At 43.6% G+C, this 20,019-nt stretch overlaps 2 protein-coding genes across 4 annotated transcripts; both read left to right on the plus strand.

Moving 5' to 3' along the window:
* Positions 1 to 11,533: 11,533 nt before the first annotated feature.
* LOC123428143 (glycine-rich cell wall structural protein-like) lies at positions 11,534 to 12,413 on the plus strand. Its single transcript, XM_045112307.1, has 2 exons — positions 11,534 to 11,766; positions 11,854 to 12,413. The coding sequence occupies exons 1-2, from the start codon at positions 11,682 to 11,684 to the stop codon at positions 12,201 to 12,203; spliced, it is 435 nt and encodes a 144-aa protein (XP_044968242.1). The 5' UTR covers positions 11,534 to 11,681; the 3' UTR covers positions 12,204 to 12,413.
* A 6,212-nt stretch (positions 12,414 to 18,625) lies between these two features.
* LOC123428144 (glycine-rich cell wall structural protein-like) lies at positions 18,626 to 19,719 on the plus strand. Of its 3 annotated transcripts, XM_045112310.1 has the most exons (3): positions 18,626 to 18,786; positions 18,929 to 19,288; positions 19,322 to 19,719. In XM_045112310.1, the coding sequence occupies exons 1-3, from the start codon at positions 18,711 to 18,713 to the stop codon at positions 19,432 to 19,434; spliced, it is 549 nt and encodes a 182-aa protein (XP_044968245.1). In that variant the 5' UTR covers positions 18,626 to 18,710; the 3' UTR covers positions 19,435 to 19,719. The 3 variants fall into 3 exon arrangements, with proteins under 3 accessions (XP_044968245.1, XP_044968243.1, XP_044968244.1); XM_045112308.1 differs by having other exon boundaries at positions 18,634 to 18,786; positions 18,929 to 19,719; XM_045112309.1 differs by having other exon boundaries at positions 18,636 to 18,783; positions 18,929 to 19,719.
* Positions 19,720 to 20,019: the final 300 nt, after the last annotated feature.

The raw sequence follows: 20,019 nt of genomic DNA on the forward strand, positions 1-20,019 counted from the left end.
CGGCTAGGGGGCTTGTGGCCTCCCCTGGTGCCCTTGAATTTTTGATGTGGAATGCTACCTAGCATAGTTGTACTTTGTAACTTCTTTCATGTGACATGAATGTTCAGATCCATAAGATTCAAAACAATAGTTTGCTATTGACATGAAAGCAATAATACTTCAAGCAAACTAGCAAGGTAATCATGAACTTTCGAAATAACAAGGCCAAAGAAATTTATCCCTACACAATCATATAGTCTGGCTATGCTCCATCATCCCCACACAACGAATTTAAATCATGCACAACCCCGGTATTGACCAAGTAATTCTTTTCGCACTCTTACTTTCTCAAACCTTTTTCAACTCTCACGCAATACATGAGCGTGAGCCATGGATATAGCACTTATAGGTGGAATAGAGTGTGGTGAAGGTTGTGAGGCAAAAAGGAGGAGATGGTCACATTGACTCGGCGTATGAAAGGGCTATGGAGATGCCCATCAATAGATATCAATGTGAAAGAGTAGGGATTACCATGCAATGGATGCACTTAGAGCTATAAGTGTGTGAAAGCTCAAAAGGGGAACTAGTGGGTGTGCATCCAACTTGCTTGCTCACGAAGACCTAGGGAAATTTTGAGGAAGCCCATCATTGGAATATACAAGCCAAGTTATATAATGAAGATTCCCACTAGTATATGGTGGTGACAAAACAAGAGACTCTCAATCATGAAGAACATGGTGCTATTATGAAGCACAAGTGTGGAAAAAGATAGTAGCATTGTCCCTTCTCTCTTTTTCTCTTTTTTTGTTTGGGCTCTTTGGCCTCTTTCCACATCTCTCTCTTTCTCTCTCTTTTTTGTGTGTGGGCAACTTTGGCCTCTTTTTTTTTCCTCACATGGGACAATGCTCTAATAATGATGATCATCAAACTTTCATTTACTCACAGCTCAATGCTTAGAACGATGATGACTCTATAGGAAATGCCTCCGGCAGTGTACCGGGATGTGCAACGATCTATCTTTGCGTATGACTCGCTAGCTATCTTACGATCATGCAATGGCAATATGTAAGTGACGGCACAAGTCATGAGACGGAACGGTGGGAGTTTCATGGCAATATATCTCGGAATGGCTATGAAAAGGCCATGATAGGTAGGTATGGTGGCTGTTTTGAGGAAGGTCTATGGTGGTTTTGTGTACCGGCGAACGTTGCGCGGCACTAGAGAGGCTAGCAATGGTGGAATGTGAAAGTGCATCTATACCATGGACTCACATTAGTCATGAAGAACTCACATACTTATTACGAAAGTTTTTATTAGTAATCGAAACAAAGTGCTAAACGCATACTCCTAGGGGAAGGGTTGGTAGGTGTTAACCATCACGCGATCCCGACCGCAACACAAAGGATGAAAATCAATAAATCAATTATGCTCCGACTTCCTAACATAGCGGTTCACCATACGTGCATGTTACGGGAATCACTAACTTCATCACAAGTATTTCTGGATTCACAACACCCTACTAACATGTCTCTTAATATTACCAAATCCATGTCTCAAAACTAATTGAGAGGAATCAAACTTATCTTTCTAATCAATGCACAAGAATATGAAAGTTTTATTGTATCCTCTTTGGACGCCTATCATCATTAGGACTACTTTCATAGCACAAGCGAACTACCAAGTTACTCAGAGAGAGTACTCACAAAAAGATATATGTGAAGATCGAGAGTTCTTATTTCTCCAAAATATGACACCGTCATGCTCTAAAAGATCTAAGTGAAGCACTTAGAGCAAAGTTATCTAGCTCAAAAGATATAAGTGAAGCACATGTGAGCTAAATTGCCTAACTCAAAAGATATAAGCGAAGCTCAATGAGTATTCTAGAAAATTCACGATGAGTGCATGTATCTCTCAAAAGGTGTGTAGCAAGGTTGATTGTGACACAACGAAAAGAAAAGACTCCTATAATACACGACGCTCCAAGCAAAACACATATCATGTGATGAATAAAAATATAGCTCCAAATAATGTTACTAATGGATTGAAGACGAAAGAGGGGATGCCTTCCCGGGGCATCCCCAAGCTTAGGCTTTTTGGTGTCCTTGAATTTGGCTTGGAATGCCTTGGGCATCCCCAAGCTTGAGCTCTTTCCACTCTTTATCCTTTTGTCCATGAGAACATCACCCAAAACTTGAAAACTTCACAACACAAAACTTAAACAGAAACTCGTGATATCATTAGCACAAGAAAACAAACTACCACCTCTTTAGGTACTGTAGCAAACTTGATTTCTATTTATATTGGTGTTAGATTACTGTATTCTCACTTTTCCATGGCTAGTACCCCCCCCCCCCCGATACTATCCATAGTTTCATCAAAATAAGCAATCAACACAACAAAAACAGAATCTGTCAAAAACAGACTAGACTATAGCAATCTATATACTTCGTATACTTCTGGTATCTCAAAAATTCTGAACAATTACGACAATTTGGGAAATTGTCATATCAACGAGAAGCAAAAAGAATCAACTCAAAATCTCTTTCTGGGTAAAAATGAAAAATAATTTCGTGAGCGAAAAGTTTCTATCTTTTTCAGCATGATCAAACAACCATCACCAAGACTAGTCATAAAGGTTTTACTTGGCTCAAACACAAAAAGAAACACAAAAAACCACAATCATAACAGAATTATGATGGTCTGGACACAACAAAACAGAAAGCTAAAAGCAAAGAAAAATTCATTGGGTTGCCTTCCAACAAGCGCTATTGTTTAACGCCCTTAGCTAGTCATTGATAATTCAATGATGCTCACATAAAAGACAAGAATTGAAGCACAACGAGAGCATCATAAAGCATGTGAAAATCATATCTAAGTCTAACATACTTCCTATGCATAGGCATTATATAGGAAACAAATTGTCAAGACAACCAATAGTTACCAAATGCAAGGAAGAAGAAAGAGACAATATCAATCTCAACATAACGAGAGGTAATTTGGTAACATGAAAGTTTCTACCACAATATTTTACTCTCTCATAATTGCATGTGGGATCATAATCAAATTCAACAATGTAGCTATCACATAGGATATTCTTTTCATGATCCACATGCATGCAAAGTTGACGCTCTTCAAAAATAGTGGGACTATCATCAACTAAAGTCATGACTTCTCCAAACCCACTTTCAATATTATTGCAAATATAATATTCATCATGAGGCTTAAACAAAATTTTAAGATCATAAGAAAAATCATCACCCCAATCACGATCATTGCAACAAGTAGTGGACATAGTAGAACTAGCATCCCCAAGCTTAGGGTTTTGCATATTTTTAGCATGATTGACACTAATAGGATTTATAGTGAAACCATTGCAATCATGCTTTTCATTCAAGGAGCCCTCGTGAATCACTTCGTAAATTTCTTCATCACGATTTTCAGATTCACTCATCTCAAGCAAAACTCCATAAAGATAGTCAAGTGCACTCAACTCACTAGCAATTGGTTCAACATAATTGGATCTCTTTAAAAGACTAGCAAGTTGATGAGGATCCATATCACTAGATTTTCAACAAGCGAAGATGCAAGCATATTGAAGGCACATAGCACACAAGCAAAGGAAAGGCAAACGAAAAAGGCAAATTTTTTTGTAAATTTTTGTTTTTCAGAAGTGGGGGAGACGAAAACGAGAGGCAAAAGGCAAAAAAGTAAATGCAAGATGAGTTTCGACAGTTACTTGGATAAGCTTCACTTAGAATAGTCCCCGGCAACGGCGCCAGAAATTGGCACATTGACGGGAGACTATTCTTGACTTGATCCTCCCCGACAACGGAGCCAGAAATTGGCACGTTGACGGGAGACTATTCTTGACTTGATACTCCCCGTCAACGGCACTAGAAATTTTTCTTGCTACCTCTTGAGCTTGCGTTGGTTTTTCCCTTGAAGAGGAAAGGGTGATGCAGCACAGTAGCAGTAAGTATTTCCCTCAGTTTTAGAACCAAGGTATCAATCCAGTAGGAGTATCAAGCCAAGTCTCCACCGTACCTGCGCAAAAACAACAAACTTGAACCCAACGCTACAAAGGGGTTGTCAATCCCTTCACGATTGATTGCAAGGTGAGATTTGAAGGCGGAAAGTGCAACAAAGTAAAAGTGTAAGGCTGAAAATATGATGTGAAGTAGACCCGGGGGCCATAGTGTTCACTAGAGGCTTCTCTCATGATAGAAAATATTACGGTGGGTGAACGAATTACTGTCTAGCAATTGATAGAACCATGCAAAGTCATGACGATATCTAAGGCAATGATCATACATATAGGCATCACGTCCGAGACAAGTAGACCGATACTTTCTGCATCTACTACTATTACTCCACACATCGACCGCTATCCAGCATGCACCTAGTGTATTGAGTTCATGACAAATAGAGTAACGCCTTAAGCAAGATGACATGATGTAGAGGGATAAATTCATGCAATAGATATAAACCCCATCTTTTTACCCTTGATGGCAACAACACGATGCGTGCCTCGCTACCCCTTCTGTCACTGGGTGAGGTCACCGCACGGTATGAACCCAAAACCAAGCACTTCTCCCAATGCAAGAATCATAGATTAAGTTGGCCAAACAAAACCCACAACTCAAAGAGAATTACAAGGATATGAAATCATGCATATAAGAGATCATAAGAAACTCAAATAAGATTCATAGATAATCTGGTCATAAATCCACAATTCATCGGATCTCGACAAACACACCGCAAAAGAAGATTACATCGGATAGATCTCCATGAAGATCATGGAGAACTTTGTATTGAAGATCCAAGAGAGAAGAAGCCATCTAGCTACTAGCTATGGACCCGAAGGTCTATGGTGAACTACTCACGCATCATCGGAGAGGCAATGGTGTTGATGAAGAAGCCCTCCGTATCCGAATCCCCCCTCCAGCAGGGCAACAGAACGTTCCCCGGATGGGATCTTGCGGAGACAGAAGCTTGCGGCGACGGAAAAGTATTTTCGTGGCTCTCTCCCGTGGTTTTGGATTTTTCGGGGATTTATAGGCAGAAGAAGTAGGGCAGAGGAGCCACAGGGGGGCCACAAGCCTGCTAGGCGCCCCCCAAGGCCGCGGCTAGGGGGCTTGTGGCCTCCCCTCGTGCCCTCTGCCTTGGTTCTCAAGCTCCATGCGTTTCTTCTGCTCCGGAAAAAATCTTTTCGAGGGTTTTATTCCGTTTGGACTCCGTTTAATATTCTCCTCTGAAAAGGGTCAAAAACACGGAAAAACAGGAACTGGCACTTGACACTAAGTTAATAAGTTAGTTCCAAAAAGATATAAAAAGCATACAAAACATCCAAAGTTTGACAAGATAATAGCATGGAACCATAAAAAATTATAGATACGTCGGAGACGTATCACGCCCCAGGAAGAGGATTCCTGCCAATCTGATGTGGTATGCTCCTATAATACCATGGTTGAAACGTTTGTTCCAAAACAAAGAGCAGGCCAAGTTGATGTGATGGCACAAAGAGGAGCGTAGGAAGGACGGGAAGTTCAGAGTACCCACAGATGGGTCGCAGTGGAGGAAAATTGAGAGAGAGTGGCCGGACTTTGCAGATGACCCAAAGAACTATTGGTTTGGTTTAAGTGTAGATAGCATTAATCCTTTTGGGGAGCAGAGCAGCAATCATAACACGTGGCCCGTGACTCTATGTATCTATAACCTTCCTCCTTGGTTGTGTATGAAGCGGAAGTTCATTATGATGGCAGTGCTCATCCAAGGCCCCAAGCAACCCGGCAACGGCATTGATGTGTACATGAGGCCATTAGTTGAAGAACTTTTACAGTTGTGGGCTATCAAAGGTGTACGTGTGTGGGATGAGCACAAATAGGAGGAATTTGACCTACGAGCATTATTGTTTGTAACCATCAATGATTGGTCTGCTCTTAGTAACCTTTCAGGACAGACAAACTAGGGATACAACGCATCCACACAATGTCTAGATGATACCGAAAGTATATACTTGATAAATGTAATAAGAATGTGTACCTAGGACATCGTCGATTTCTTCCAATCAAGCATATCTTAAGAAAAGAAGGCAAGCATTTCAAAGGTGAGGCAGATTACCAAAAGAAGCCTCTCCACCATACTAGTGATCATATACTTCATATGGTCAAGGATTTAAAAGTAATTTTTGGAAAGGGTCCTGGCGGACAATCGGTTCCGAATGGCGTTAACGGACACACACCCATGTGGAAGAAGAAATGTATATTTTGGGACCTACCTTATTGGAAAGTCCTAGAGGTCTGCTCTGCAATAGACGTGATGCACGTGACGAAGAATCTTTGCGTGAACCTGCTAGGCTTCTTGGGCGTGTTTGGGAAGACAAAATATACACCGGAGTCACGGGAGCACCAGCAACATATGCACGAAAAAGACGGCATGCATCCAAAGCAGTATGAAGTTCCTACAAGCTACGCTCTTACCAAAGAAGAAAAGGAAATCTTCTTTGAATGCCTGCCCAGTATGAAGGTCCCATCTGGCTAGTCGTCGAATATAAGGGAATAATAAATATGGTGGATAAAAAGTTCCGAAACCTAAAGTCTCATGAGTGCCACGTGATTATGACGCAATTGCTTCCTGTTGCATTGAGGGGGCTTCTACTGGAAAATGTCCGATCAACCATTGTGAAGGTATGTGAATTCCTCAATGCAATCTCTTAGAAGGTAATCGATCCAGAAATCCTACCAAGGTTACATAATGATTTGGTGCAATGTCTTGTCAGTTTCGAGTTGGTGTTCCCACCATCCTTCTTCAATATCAAGACACACGTCCTAGTTCACCTAGTCGAAGAGATTGCCATTCTGGGTCGTGTATTTCTACACAATATGTTCCTCTTTGAGAGGTTCATGGGAGTCTTAAAGAAATATGTTCACAACTGTGCTAGGCCAGAAGGAAGCATCTTTAAGGGCCATGAAACAAAGGAGGTCATTGAGTTTTGTGTTGACTTTATTCCTGATATTAAGTCGATTGGTCTTCATGAATCGCGACATGAGGGCAGACTGGGTGGAAAATGCACGCTAGGAGAGGATTCAGTAATATGTACGAACGAGAATTCTTGGGCGCAAGCACACTACACAGTTCTTCAAAATTCCACCTTGGTGGCTCCTTATATCGAGGAACATATGGATATTCTACGCTCCAAGAACCCGGAGCAGTCTGAAACCTGGATCAAACGTACACACATGGCGTCATTCGGCGGTTGGTTTCAAACACATCTCATGCATGACCCTGAAGTTGGTGATGAGCTGTACTTGCTCGCCAAGTCACCAACTTCGAATATATCCACTTTCAAAGGGTACGAGATAAATGGGAATAGATTTTACATGATCGCCCAAGATAAAAAGAGCACCAACCAAAACAGCGGTGTCCGCTTTGATGCAGCAAGCACCAACAATAGGCCAAAGGACACATATTATGGTTTCATAGAGGAGATATGGGAACTTGACTATGGAAACAATTTGAAGGTCCCTTTGTTTCGGTGCAAATGGGTCAATTTGAAAGGAGACGGGGTAAAGGAAGACCCGCGGTACGGAATGACAATAGTGGATCTCAACAATCTTGGGTACACAGATGAACCATTCTTCCTAGCCAATGATGTGGTGCAAGTTTTCTATGTGAAGGACATGTCTACCAAGAGAATAAAAAAGAAAAGGTAAGGAAGCGAATACATCATACGATGAGCCAAAGCGCCACATAGTTCTTTCACGGAAAAGAAACATCGTGGGAGTGGAGAACAAGACATGTCAAAATATTATGAAAAGTTTCACGAAATTCCTCCCTTCACAGTAAAGACTGACCCAAGCATCCTGTTAAATGATGAAGATTGTCCATGGTTACGGAGCAAAGGGACACACGCGAAGAAAAAGTTTTAAACCCCAACATCCCAATCCGGATCTGACTAGCTTTCACTGTCATCACTTTCTTCTTAGTGAGTTTCCGGCTATATATATGTTTGTTTTATGACATTTGAAACGCGAAGAAACATTATGTATCTCTTTAATATAAATTTTCAACCCTTTCTCACCTCATTTTCTATTTTCCATGCATTAAATGATTTTTTGAGCTAAATGACCCTGAAATTAAAAAACGCTACAAATCAACTCGGATAAGGCTGAAAGTTGGCATGGTATCATCATTTCACCCACAAGGCATGTGCTAAAAAGTTGGAAGGGTTACGGCAAAAACAGGATGTACTTCGTGTACAAACTAGACTATCTCTTTTGAAGTATCAAGGTTCCGAACGAATACTCATCTCATACAAAGCCATTTCATTTTTAATCTTATTTCAACTCTAGACTTTTTGTTCCCTCGAAATGCATCATTCAAAGACACCTCATAAATTTTCAACCCTTTCTCACCTCATTTGTTATTTTCCATGCATTAAATGGTTTGTTTGAGCTAAATGACCCGGAAATTGAAAAGCGCTACAAATCAATTCTGAAAAGGCTGAAACTTGACATGGTATCATCATTTCACCCACATGACATATGCTAGAAAGTTGGAAGGGTTACGACAAAAACAAGATGCACTTCGTGTACAAACTGAACTATCTCTTTCGAAGTATCAGGGTTCCACACGAATACTCATCTCTACAAAAGCCATTTCATTTTTTTAATCTTGTTTCAACTCCGGACTTTTTGTTCCCTCAATATGCATAATTCAAAGCCACCTCATAAATTTTAAACCCTTTTCACCTCATTTCCTATTTTCCATGCATTAAATGATTATTTTGAGCTAAATGACCCTAAAATTGAAAAACGCTACAAATTAACTGTGAAAAGGCTAAAACTTGTCATGGTATCATCATTTGACCCACATGGAATGTGCTAAAAAGTTGGAAGGGTTACGGCAAAAACACGATGCACATCGTGCACAAAGTGGGTTATCTCTTTCGAAGTATGAGGGTTCCGGACGAATACTCATCTCTTATAAAGCCATTTCATTTTTTAATATTATTTCAACTCCAGACTTTTTGTGCACTCAATATGCATCATTCAAAGCCACATCATAAATTTTCAACCCTTTCTCACCTCATTTGCTATTTTACATGCATTAAATGATTTTTTTGAGCTAAATGTTCCTGAAATTGAAAAGCGCTACAAATCAAATCGGAGAAGGCTGAAACTTGGCATCGTATCACCATTTCACCCACATGGCATGTACTCAAAAGTTGGAAGGGTTACTGCAAAAACAGAATGCACTTCATGTACAAACTGGACTATCTCATCTGAAGTATGAGGATTCACGACGAATACTCATCTCTTACAAAGCCATTTCATTTTTTTAATCTTATTTCAACTCCAAACTTTTTGTGCCCTCAATATGCATTATTCAAAGACACCTCATCAATATTCAACCCTTTCTCACCTCATTTGCTATTTTCCATACGTTAAATGCTTTTTTAGCTAAATTACCCTGAAATTAAGAAGCGCTACAAATCTACTCTGAAAAGACTGAAACTTGGCATGGTATCCTAATTTCACCCGCATGGTATGTGCTAAAAAGTTGGAAGGGTTACTGCAAAAACAGAATGCACTTCGTGTACAAACTGGACTATCTCATTCGAGGTATGAGGGAGCCATTTCGTTTTTAATCTTATTTCAACTCCAGACTTTTTGTGCCATCAATATGCATCATTCAAATCCACCTCATAATTTTTCAACCCTTTCTCACCTCATTTTCTATTTTCTATGCATTAAATGATTTTGTTTAGCTAAATGACCCTGAAATTGAAAAGCGCTACAAATCAAATCGGAGAAGGCTGAAACTTGGCATGGTATCATCATTTCACCCACATGGCATGTGCTAAAAAGTTGGAAGGGTTACGACAAAAACAGGATGCACTTCGTGTACAAACTGGACTATCTCTTTCGAAGTATCAGGGTTCCGGAAGAATACTCATCTCTTACAAAGCCATTTTATTTTTTTATATTATTTCAATTTCATAATTTTTGTGCCTCAATATAAATCATTCAAAGACACCTCATAAATTTTCAACCCTTTCTTACCTCATTTGCTATTTTCCATGCATTACATGATTTTTTTGAGCTAAATGACCCGGAAATTGAAAAGCGCTACAATTCAACTGTGAAAAGGCTGAAACTTGGCATGGTACCATCATTTCACCCACATTGCATGTGCTAAAAAGTTGGAAGGATTACGACAAAAACCGGGATGCATTTCGTGTACAAACTGGAAATATGCAGAAAGCTAACATATAAAAAAAGCAAAAGTGAAAATAGAAAAATTATCTTTAGTCCTGGTTGATGGCACGAACCGGGACTAAAGATCCCTTCCTGTGCGGAATTTGGGCCGGCAAAAATAGACCTTTAGTCCCGGTTGATGCCACCAACCGGGACTAAAGTCCCGCGCTTCCCGCCGTTTCGCTTGGCGAAAATAGACCTTTAGTCCCGCTAGTGTGTGTGTGTATATATATGTGTGTGTGTGTGAATGGCCGTGCGAGAAATTCTATTTTTATATATGCATAACGTATATAATATGTAGTACGTAGCGTAAGATATGTTCTAAATGAAAAAAAATTAAATGGAAAACAAAAAATGAAAATTAGAAATAAATAATAAACCCCAAAATCTCAAAATCTCAAATCACCAAATCCACTAGTCCCGGTTGGTGTTACCAAACGGGACTAAAGGTCCCGGCCACACCTCGCTTGCTGTCGGTCACGTGAAAGCGTATTAGTCCCGGTTCGTGACAAACCAGGACTAAAGGGGGTGTGTCTTTAGTTCCAAGTTAATCGTCTCGATTGGAGAACCGAGACTATATCTCCATTTTCTACTAATGAAATACTACTGCTGGTTTCTCGTACAGACACTCCACGAGGAACCAAAGCGGGTTTGTGATCCTATGTCTCATTAACACAAATGTTGTTTGTCATGCATGTGTGTTGATTTCATCAATCTTGAAGCTCGGTGACGTTTGTCTTCAATAGATATTGTAATAGATGTTGTGTGCATATGTGCTTTTGGGGTAGTATAGGTGCATGTGGGCGTCTATCTTATACTCGTTGTTTCTTAAAATGAAAATGAAAAACGTAGAATAGCAATTAATGCATGGTATATAGGCTGGTTCAAAGAGTCACCACGTTACTTGGAGAACGGCCGTACACGTTTGAAGAGTTCTCCACTGTACAGCTCTTCAAATTCAGAAGAAGACATGCACCATTTATCCGAAGATTTGGATGTACAGCTACATTCATGCACCGGTCTCACTCTAATACAGTAGATAATATCTAGAGAATCGGGAGCTGATCGATGCGTGCATGCATGACGCCTGGTCCAACTTTGTCGCGTTTCCTCACCCCTGCGCGAGGTGTCCGCCAGACATTAATGGCTGCATGCCGTCCATCTCCCAACCGGTAACAAGCGCTCTTGTCCCACCAACGGGGCCCTTGGTACGTCCACCTAGTGTACATGTTGCCGACACCCATGCATGGATTCATGGAGGAGAGGAGACCCGAGAGCGCGGCCTCAACTTGGTCACAGCTCCTCCTATCTTATCCCAACCTCCATTGGCCTCTCCCGCCTATAAATTGGCTTCACATTCATGGGCATCTATCTCATCCATCACACAAGCTAAGCTACCTAGCTACTACAAAGTACTTGCTGGTCAATAGGTCGACGAGGGTGATGTCAAGCATGTCGTCCAAGGGTCTCGTTGTGTTTGCTGTCCTGCTTGCTGCGGCTTTCCTCGTGGCTACGGCTGAACAAACTCGTGAGCTAGCTAGCAGCGCGCGTCATTCGGCTAAGAAACCTGTTGCTACTGTTACTAATCACATGCATACCGTTTTTGTTCATGCAGAGGCCAAGAAGGAAGAGACCAAGGCCGGTGTTCAGGGTTACCACGGCGGCGGCGGCGGTGGCGGAGGAGGTGGCTACCATGGCGGCGGCGGCGGCGGGTACCCTGGCCACGGGGGCGGCGGGGGCGGGGGCGGGTACCCTGGCCACGGGGGTGGGGGCGGTGGCGGCGGCGGGTACCCTGGCCACGGGGGTGGCGGCGGCGGGGGCGGGTATCCTGGCCACGGTGGTGGCCGCGGAGGCGGCAGCGGCTGCCGGTACCAGTGCTGCGGGCACGGGCATGGTGGCTGCCGCTGCTGCGCAAGCCCCGACGAGATCCCGGAGCCCATGTACCGGGCGGAGGTCCGCAACTAAGTGCAACACGCAGCTACGTTACGTACCAATGCTACTGTTGCTAGCTGCACGCACGTACTAATAAACTACTAGGTGCATGTATGCATGTACGTATACGTACACACTGCACAGTTATCCTGTTTCAATAATACCAGGAGTCTGTTCTGGTCGTGTATTCACCCTGTAAGACTTCTCTTTCTTGCATAATATACTACTCCATCCGTTCTTAAATATAAGTCTTTTAAGAGATTTCACTAGAGGTCTACATACGAAGCAAAATAAATAAATTTATAGTCTAAAGTATGTCTATATACATCCGTATGTATTTTACCAGTGAAACCTCTATAAAGACTTATATTTAGAAACGGAGGGAGTACATATAAACACATGCAGCTCTCATGCATGCATGTTATAACAAAATATCATGACTCTTGTTCGAAACCCTATAACAATAATCACATATAGTTTTAAGAGCGCAGCCTTCTGTGACGTGGCGTTGTGTCTAGGAACTGTCTTTCATATTGTTTTCTAAGGAATATATTTCGAGGTTTAGCGGATTTCGAGGTCCAACGACGTACAGAAAGCAGCACAATGTAGCAGCAGCGAACACCAATTCATTTACATCACAATGATAATACCAAAAGGAAAATACATAACGCTCACGGCTGGCATTTATCAACATGCATGGACAAACGCATGCGATGCAGTTTGATTCATTTGCACGGATGTTACAACAGTTGCCATCTAGTTGGAAAGCAGCGTAAGCATCCATCATTGTGTGAGTGAATCGTTTCTTGCTCACACAGACACCATCCAGTTTAGTGACACATGGTTGCTTGCGTCGTCATGTGGGTGAACCGTTTCTTGTTCACACGGACACCATCCAGTCCATTAGCGCACGATTGACCGCGTCGTCTTGTGGGTGAACTGCTCTTCGCCAACACGATGCTTGAACGGTGATAGATGACAACAACAGTTGTGCATATGTGGCAACTAGTGAATCATATATGACGACTATGATTGATCATAAATGACAACTATGGTTTGACCACACGTGGCAACTAGTTAATCACACATGGCAACTATATGATTGAACATACATGACAACTATAATTTAACCACACATGGTAACTAGTTAATTACACATGTCAACTATGGTTTAATCACACATGACAACTATAGTTAACCAAAATGATAAGTGCCACACTGTCGCACGAAGTAACACTGTCCTGACGTTCTTACAACTAAATTGCCATTTGAGAAAAAAAAAAAGAAAAACCGAAACTTGCCATCTTTTATAATTTAATAATATTTGGCTGCCGTGGGGATTTCTCCGGCGCCTTCATCGGGTGTGGTGATAATGAAACCGAGTTTACGGCTTTCGAGGGCTATCTTTGCATCCATAGCCCATGGTAAATAGTTACTACCATCTAGTTCAAGTTCATGAAATTCACGATGCATGACGCCAGCCATTTCCTGCATGGTATTTCATGCATGATTTAGTTTTACTATGAGAGTAAAATATAAGTAACAACAAATGCTTTGATGAATCAAAGTTTGCAAGTATAGCTGATGCTTTATACTTATATGTGTAGACCTCATTTTATGCGTATGGCACTTTAAAGATATTCACCGTTGCGGTGTAGATCTTACAGTAATGGAGAGCATATTCTGGTTTTGACCAGTAGATGTTCATATGTCCATTACTTTTGTGTCATATTACATTTTACAAAATCACTTTGAAGGTAATCATCTTGTCAAAAGACTGGATGTAGACCTCATAGTGAGAGTGGATAATCTGCAAATTATGCAGTAGATCACATAATTGTCTTGTGATTAGCAAAAATTCGAGGTAGCCACATCAATTCGCATATTTGGGAGAGCACTCGAAGATATTCTTTTAGTGATGAGGATAATCTGCAAAATGCAGTAGATGCCTCATCTATCTTGTGATCCCAAAATTCGAATTGTGGAAATAAATTGTTGTATTTGAGAATTACATATTCTAATTTTTTTTTGAAAAATGTTGAGGCAATCATATAGAATATGTATACATAGTCTGAGACTTTATTTATTTTAGACTATACATAGTCTAAATATATACAAATTGATAATACAACAGTGACAGAGTATAAACTGAGGTTCAAATACAATAGTATATCACACTAAAAGGAAAAAAACAAGGCTGCTATGCAATATATGTGTGTATGGGCTTTTTCCTGATGGAAGTGCCAAAACACCAGCAACCTCTCTTTTTTTCGGATGTTGGCCTGTTGGGCCAAAACACTAGCGGCCCATTCCTTAGCACTGACAGAGAGAGAAAAATAGGGGGGGTTCGGCCCTTAGCAGCGACAGGGAGGGAAAGGGGGGGGGGTGCCCGGCCCATGCAGCGACGGAGAGAGGGAAAAGGGCCTGGCCCAGAGAACCATCGAGAGAAAGGGAGAGGATAACAGGCGAAGCGCACGCGCTAGGGTTTCCCCTCGGCGCCGCTCGTCTCTCCCGTATCCCCACTTCTCCCGCATCTCACTTCTCCACGATCCCCAGCTCTCCACTCTTCCCCACCTCACCACGCCGGCCTCCTCTCCCCATGGCAGCAGCCGCAGCACCCGGCCACCGCCGCAGCCGCGAGGCGACCCTATTCAGAGGAGGGAGTATCCTCCCGCGGGGTAGCCGGGGAGGTTGAGGCCCACCGGAGCCCACGAGCTGGAGCTCAAGCCGGGGCGGGTCCTCTCCAGGGCAGCTGCGAAGCGGCGGAGGATGCGGCGGTCTTCCGGCGGTAGAGTTGCTGGTCCCGGAGCGGTCGGTGGCGTGGAAGACGAAGCCGCCCCCTCGATCTGCATGCCTGCGGCTGTGTTGAGGTCAAGGATGGGGCAGTGGTCGCATCCGCCGTCACGGGAGCCGTGGGCTCGGTCTTCGTACCGGTGAGCCACTACTCTTCCTCCTCCGTTGGCACCACTTCCCAATCCCCGTTCGAAATCGGGCCATAGCCAGGGGGAAGAAGTGCATCGGATCCTCGTCTGATAGAGTCGGCGTTGGAAGTTGTGGATGCAGGGGTGGAGCGGTCTCGCGTAGGCCGCGGTAGTACGGCGATGTTGGCGGTGGAACCAGTCCAGCATCTTCCTCTCCCAGAAACGGCGCCGACGGTCCAGCGAGAAGCCAGCCGGTAGCAGGGGCGACAAAGGTCGGCGCTGGAGGCGCCGGCGCGACCATCTCGACGGGCACATCATGGGTGCCCGGTCCTGCTTGCTGCACTGGTGGTGCAGGGCCGTGGCGACCACGACTGGAGCGGGCACGGCGGCGATTCTTCCTCGCGAAAAAGGTGCGTCAAGGGCCACTTGATCCGCCAAGTCCATGACGACGATGGGTGGCCTGGTGGTTCTGAGCGCGAGGAAAACGACGGCGATATGTTTCCTTCTGGATGAAGCGCGCGAAGGCAAAAGCTAGGGAAGACAAGTCTCCTGCCATTGTTCTCACCTTTCTTCTTTCTCTTGTCTTCTCTTTGTTCTGAGATGGCTCTTTTGGTAGAGACAGTGCTCGATAACGTGTAAAGATTAGAAACGAAAGTGTTTGTGCGAATCATCTTCTCTTCCATTGATCTGAAATATATATACAAGGATTGGGACGTGAGTAAAAGGCGTCTGTACAAAAAGGCGTCTGTATGGACGGATGCATCCGTACGACTAGACTAATAACGGACTAATCACGTCCTAATGACAGTTCGCTAATTGCGTACAGTTTTAGTCGGTTCGCAACAAATCACACGTGACAACTATAGTTAACCAAAATGATAAGTGTCACACTGTCGCACGAAGTAACACTGTCCTGACGTTTTTACAACTAAATTGCCATTTGAGAAAAAAAAGAGAAACCGAAACTTGCCATCTTTTATAATTCAATAATTCTAGACCTACGGACCTTTTACAGGGTCATTACGGACCCTTCATAAATAATCTCAGCCCTCCCTGATTTTTCATTGGGGTGGCCCACCTCACTCTCCTTCTCTCCAATCACCTGTTGCCATGTCATCATGTAAACAAAATCAGTCCGTAATTGCCTGTATGTGTAGCATTACTGTTTATAATTAAAGTTGTCATCTCCGAATAAGTAAAACTATCATAAAAAGCGTCAGGACGGAATTGCTTCGTGTCATACGTAAGAGGCGGGAATGAGTAGTTGTTATTGGGTCAACGTGCGGGCTGTCGAAGTTGCAACTGGACATGTGGGCATTTTAATGTTCGCCAACACAGGATAATCTGAGCTGACTCTTTGAGACGACCTGATGAGTCATGTGGTCGGATGTCTATTGTGCCACACATATCATAAATATCGGGACAAAAAAATGCACTGTGAACCATTGCAATTTTCTCACTGTGCACGTAATGCAATCTCCGTAAATGTACTATCACAGTTCACCTGCTCGTCTTGCCCATTCTTTTATTAATGAAATTTGGCATGTGGTTGTGTGATTTACCCAAGAAAGAATTTGGCAACATTTTGTTGTGCATAATACATTTGTGTCTCGCATACACAGAACCCCTTCTTCCTTTCCTATTGATTTCAATACATATAAGTTTGGGGTGAGGAAACATATACAAACGGGAAAAAACATACTATTGATTTATATATAGGCTTAACTTTGCCATGCTTACTCTGGTGGGAGGTAAATCTGGGCATGGGCAGCCTGGTCCGAGCCCGGCCCGAAAAACCTGCGCCGGGCTGGGCCGGGCTTGCAGTACGGGTCGGGTTTTCAAGCCCAGGTAGCAGTTTGGGCCGGACTCAGGCTTGCACAAATCACCATTCTACACGAAGATCCGGCCTGACCCATCCCGAAAATTCCCTTTTTAGTCCAATCGGGCCGGGCTCGGGCCTGAGATTTGCGTTTTTTGGCCGGGCCGAGCCGGGCTCGGGCATGAGATTGTTGGTTCGGGCTTTCCAAAGTCCGACCCGGTCCGGTGTACGTCCAGGTTTAGTCGGAGGTAGGTGCGACCAACATGAAAACATTTAGTGCCATCAGTTGATTTGTTTCTAAAGTTTTCACTAACATTTGTATCAATAGGCTTGATGTAGTCTTGGATAGGGTTATCTCTAGCTGGTAAGTACTCCCTCCGTTCCTAAATATAATACCTTTTAGAGATTTTACTGAAAAATTACATACGAAGCAAAATGAATAAATCTACATTTTAAAATATGTCTATGTAGATCCGTATATAGTTCATAGTGCAATTTCTAAAAGGTCATATGTTCCACCAAGACTTTGTGGATGTGGTCGAGTCAGCTTTGGTAATGGTGCGGCGTATCACCAGCTTGTTCGGTGACGATTGTGGTCGCTCGGTGGTGTAGAAATCTTGATGTCATTTTTATTATGTTTGAGGTAGATTGTACTTTTGATGAACTTTTATAATAAACTTTTTTTGCAAAAAATAATAATATATGTATATATGCCTTGCTAAAGTATGCGGAAAAAGCCATCTACGTGGTATGCCACATGTGCACTGATATGTGGGTTTTTCTTGGCTGAATAGCTAAAAATAAAATAATAAATCAGGAAAATGATTTATTAAATGGGGTATAATGGAATAATTGTACTTAAATGGGGGTAAACCTTGGAAACAAAGTTAAAACTTAGCTTAAAATTTAACTTAACTCTAATACAAAATTCAGAAAGTACAGAAACAAGTGTATTTTTTCTTGCAACTGGGATCTTTTTCAAATCTTGAACTCATTTGATATTATTAAAAATTCGCACGATGCTTCATTACATGAATTGTTAACATCCGTTGATTTTTTTTACTTCAGTATGATCTCAACCATGTTTTTAGAACGGAAACATGCACCACATATAGGAGCCAGAGGATCGGTGTGTGGTACGTGGCCTTGGATAACAATTTCGTAAGTTCACTGTCCGTACGTACGTAAGTGAAGGAAATGGGGTGTGAGATATATGTGTGGCTGCCTCAAAGACTACCCACCACGTACGAACGTTCAGCAATGCTCCACGTCCGGTATGTACCCGGTTTCCAAATGCAGAAGAAGATATCCGATCCAGAATATGCTCGGACGATTTGGACATGCATGCGTCCGTGTCTAACTTGACCCAGAGGTGATTAATTGGATTGATGCGTTGCGTGCATGCAATGGTAGACGCCGAGTACGACTGCGTCGTCGCGCCAGCAGTGCCCACCTGCACCGTGCATAGTCAGAGGCTGGCGCCATTGGTACTCCTGCAGATGAGCGGAGCTTAGTTTACTTGCATGCTAGATTGCTGGGATGCATTAATGTGTACCGTCCACTCCCCAACCACCACCGCTCCAAGGGGCCTGTCCACGGTCCGCGTTGCCGACGACACCCATGGAGACCCCGCCCAGCGCCTCAACTTGCTCACCACACAGTCACAGCCCGTCTCTAGCCAGCCATCTTATCCAAGCCCTCCATCGGCCCCTCCCTCCTATAAATTGGCTTGCTATGCATGCTAGTCCATATCATCCATCACACTAGCCACTAGAAGCACTGAGGAAGAGGGTGTCAAGCATGGCGTCCAAGGGTCTTCTTGTGTTTGCTCTCCTGCTTGCTGCTGCTATCCTCGTCGCCTCAACTGAACAAAGTAGTGAGCTAACGCGCTACTCAGAATACTTTTGCACTAGCATGAATTGCCTGATCGTCAATTCGTTACTAGGTTAAGAAACTTGCTTTGCTATGCTGCGTGCTGCTCCTAATATCCATGCACCGTTTATCTTCTGTTCATGTAGAGGCCAAGAAGGAAGAGAAGAAAGCAGGCGTAGAGGGCTATGGCGGCGGCGGCGGCTACCCTGGAGGAGGCGGGGGAGGCTACCCAGGCCACGGTGGAGGAGGAGGCGGCGGCTACCCGGGCCACGGTGGAGGCGGCGGCGGCGGCTACCCAGGACACGGTGGAGGAGGCGGGGGCGGCTACCCGGGCCACGGTGGAGGAGGAGGAGGAGGCTACCCGGGCCACGGTGGAGGAGGAGGCGGCGGCTACCCGGGCCACGGTGGAGGAGGCGGCGGCTACCCAGGTCACGGTGGAGGAGGTGGCGGCGGCTACCCGGGACACGGTGGTAAAGGCGGTGGCGGCTACCCCGGACACGGCGGAGGCGGCGGTGGTGGCTACCCCGGACACGGCGGAGGCGGCAGTGGATGTCACTGGGGCTGCTGCGGTCACGGGTACAATGGCTGCCGCTGCTGTGCGCGCGCGGACGAGGTCCCTGAGCCCATGTACCGCGCGGAGGTCCGCAACTGAGCGCTCGAGATGCAGCCATACGTGCGTGCGTACAAGGTAGTACAACTCTACGTGACATTGCTCTGCACAGATACACTTATAGTAAGTTGCAGAGTTGCTGGTAAATATGGTCTCTGGTAAATAAAGTGCGTACGAGAGCCCGGTTTGCACTTAATTTGCACGGCGATGATCTTGGAGAAATAACCCCTCTGTGTTATTATATGTATTAATACCCCACTTTATATGTGTTCTCCAAGTATGTATTGTGGAATAAAATAACAGAGGAATATATCCAAAGTTCTACAAGGTGCACTTAATTCCTTCTATATGCCTTATTTCAATGCTGCAACCTGCAATGAAAGAAAAGGAAAAAATAACAGAAAGGTATGGATGACATCAATCATGTAACAATTATACAGTAGAATGACACAGAACTAGCTTCAATTCATCAATATAATTTAGGCATGTATTTCTGTATATAGTGATACGTGTTTGCGAGAAGAACCTGTATGCCATCTTTTGTCCTACTCTTCTGTGGCAGCGGGGTCCTATTGGAAACTTAGGGATATTAAGGCCTCTTTTTAATAAAGAACTGGAACAAAGCAT

The sequence above is a fragment of the Hordeum vulgare genome, chromosome 2H, assembly GCF_904849725.1.
Source record: "Hordeum vulgare subsp. vulgare chromosome 2H, MorexV3_pseudomolecules_assembly, whole genome shotgun sequence".
Classification (NCBI taxonomy): domain Eukaryota; kingdom Viridiplantae; phylum Streptophyta; class Magnoliopsida; order Poales; family Poaceae; genus Hordeum; species Hordeum vulgare.

Coding starts and splice junctions, on each gene's coding strand:
- LOC123428143 (XM_045112307.1), top strand. CDS start 11,682: ATGTCAAGCATGTCGTCCAAGGGTCTCGTTGTGTTTGCTGTCCTGCTT. Junction 11,767..11,853: donor GGCTACGGCTGAACAAACTC/GTGAGCTAGCTA, acceptor TTGTTCATGCAG/AGGCCAAGAAGGAAGAGACC.
- LOC123428144 (XM_045112308.1), top strand. CDS start 18,711: ATGGCGTCCAAGGGTCTTCTTGTGTTTGCTCTCCTGCTTGCTGCTGCT. Junction 18,787..18,928: donor CGCCTCAACTGAACAAAGTA/GTGAGCTAACGC, acceptor CTGTTCATGTAG/AGGCCAAGAAGGAAGAGAAG.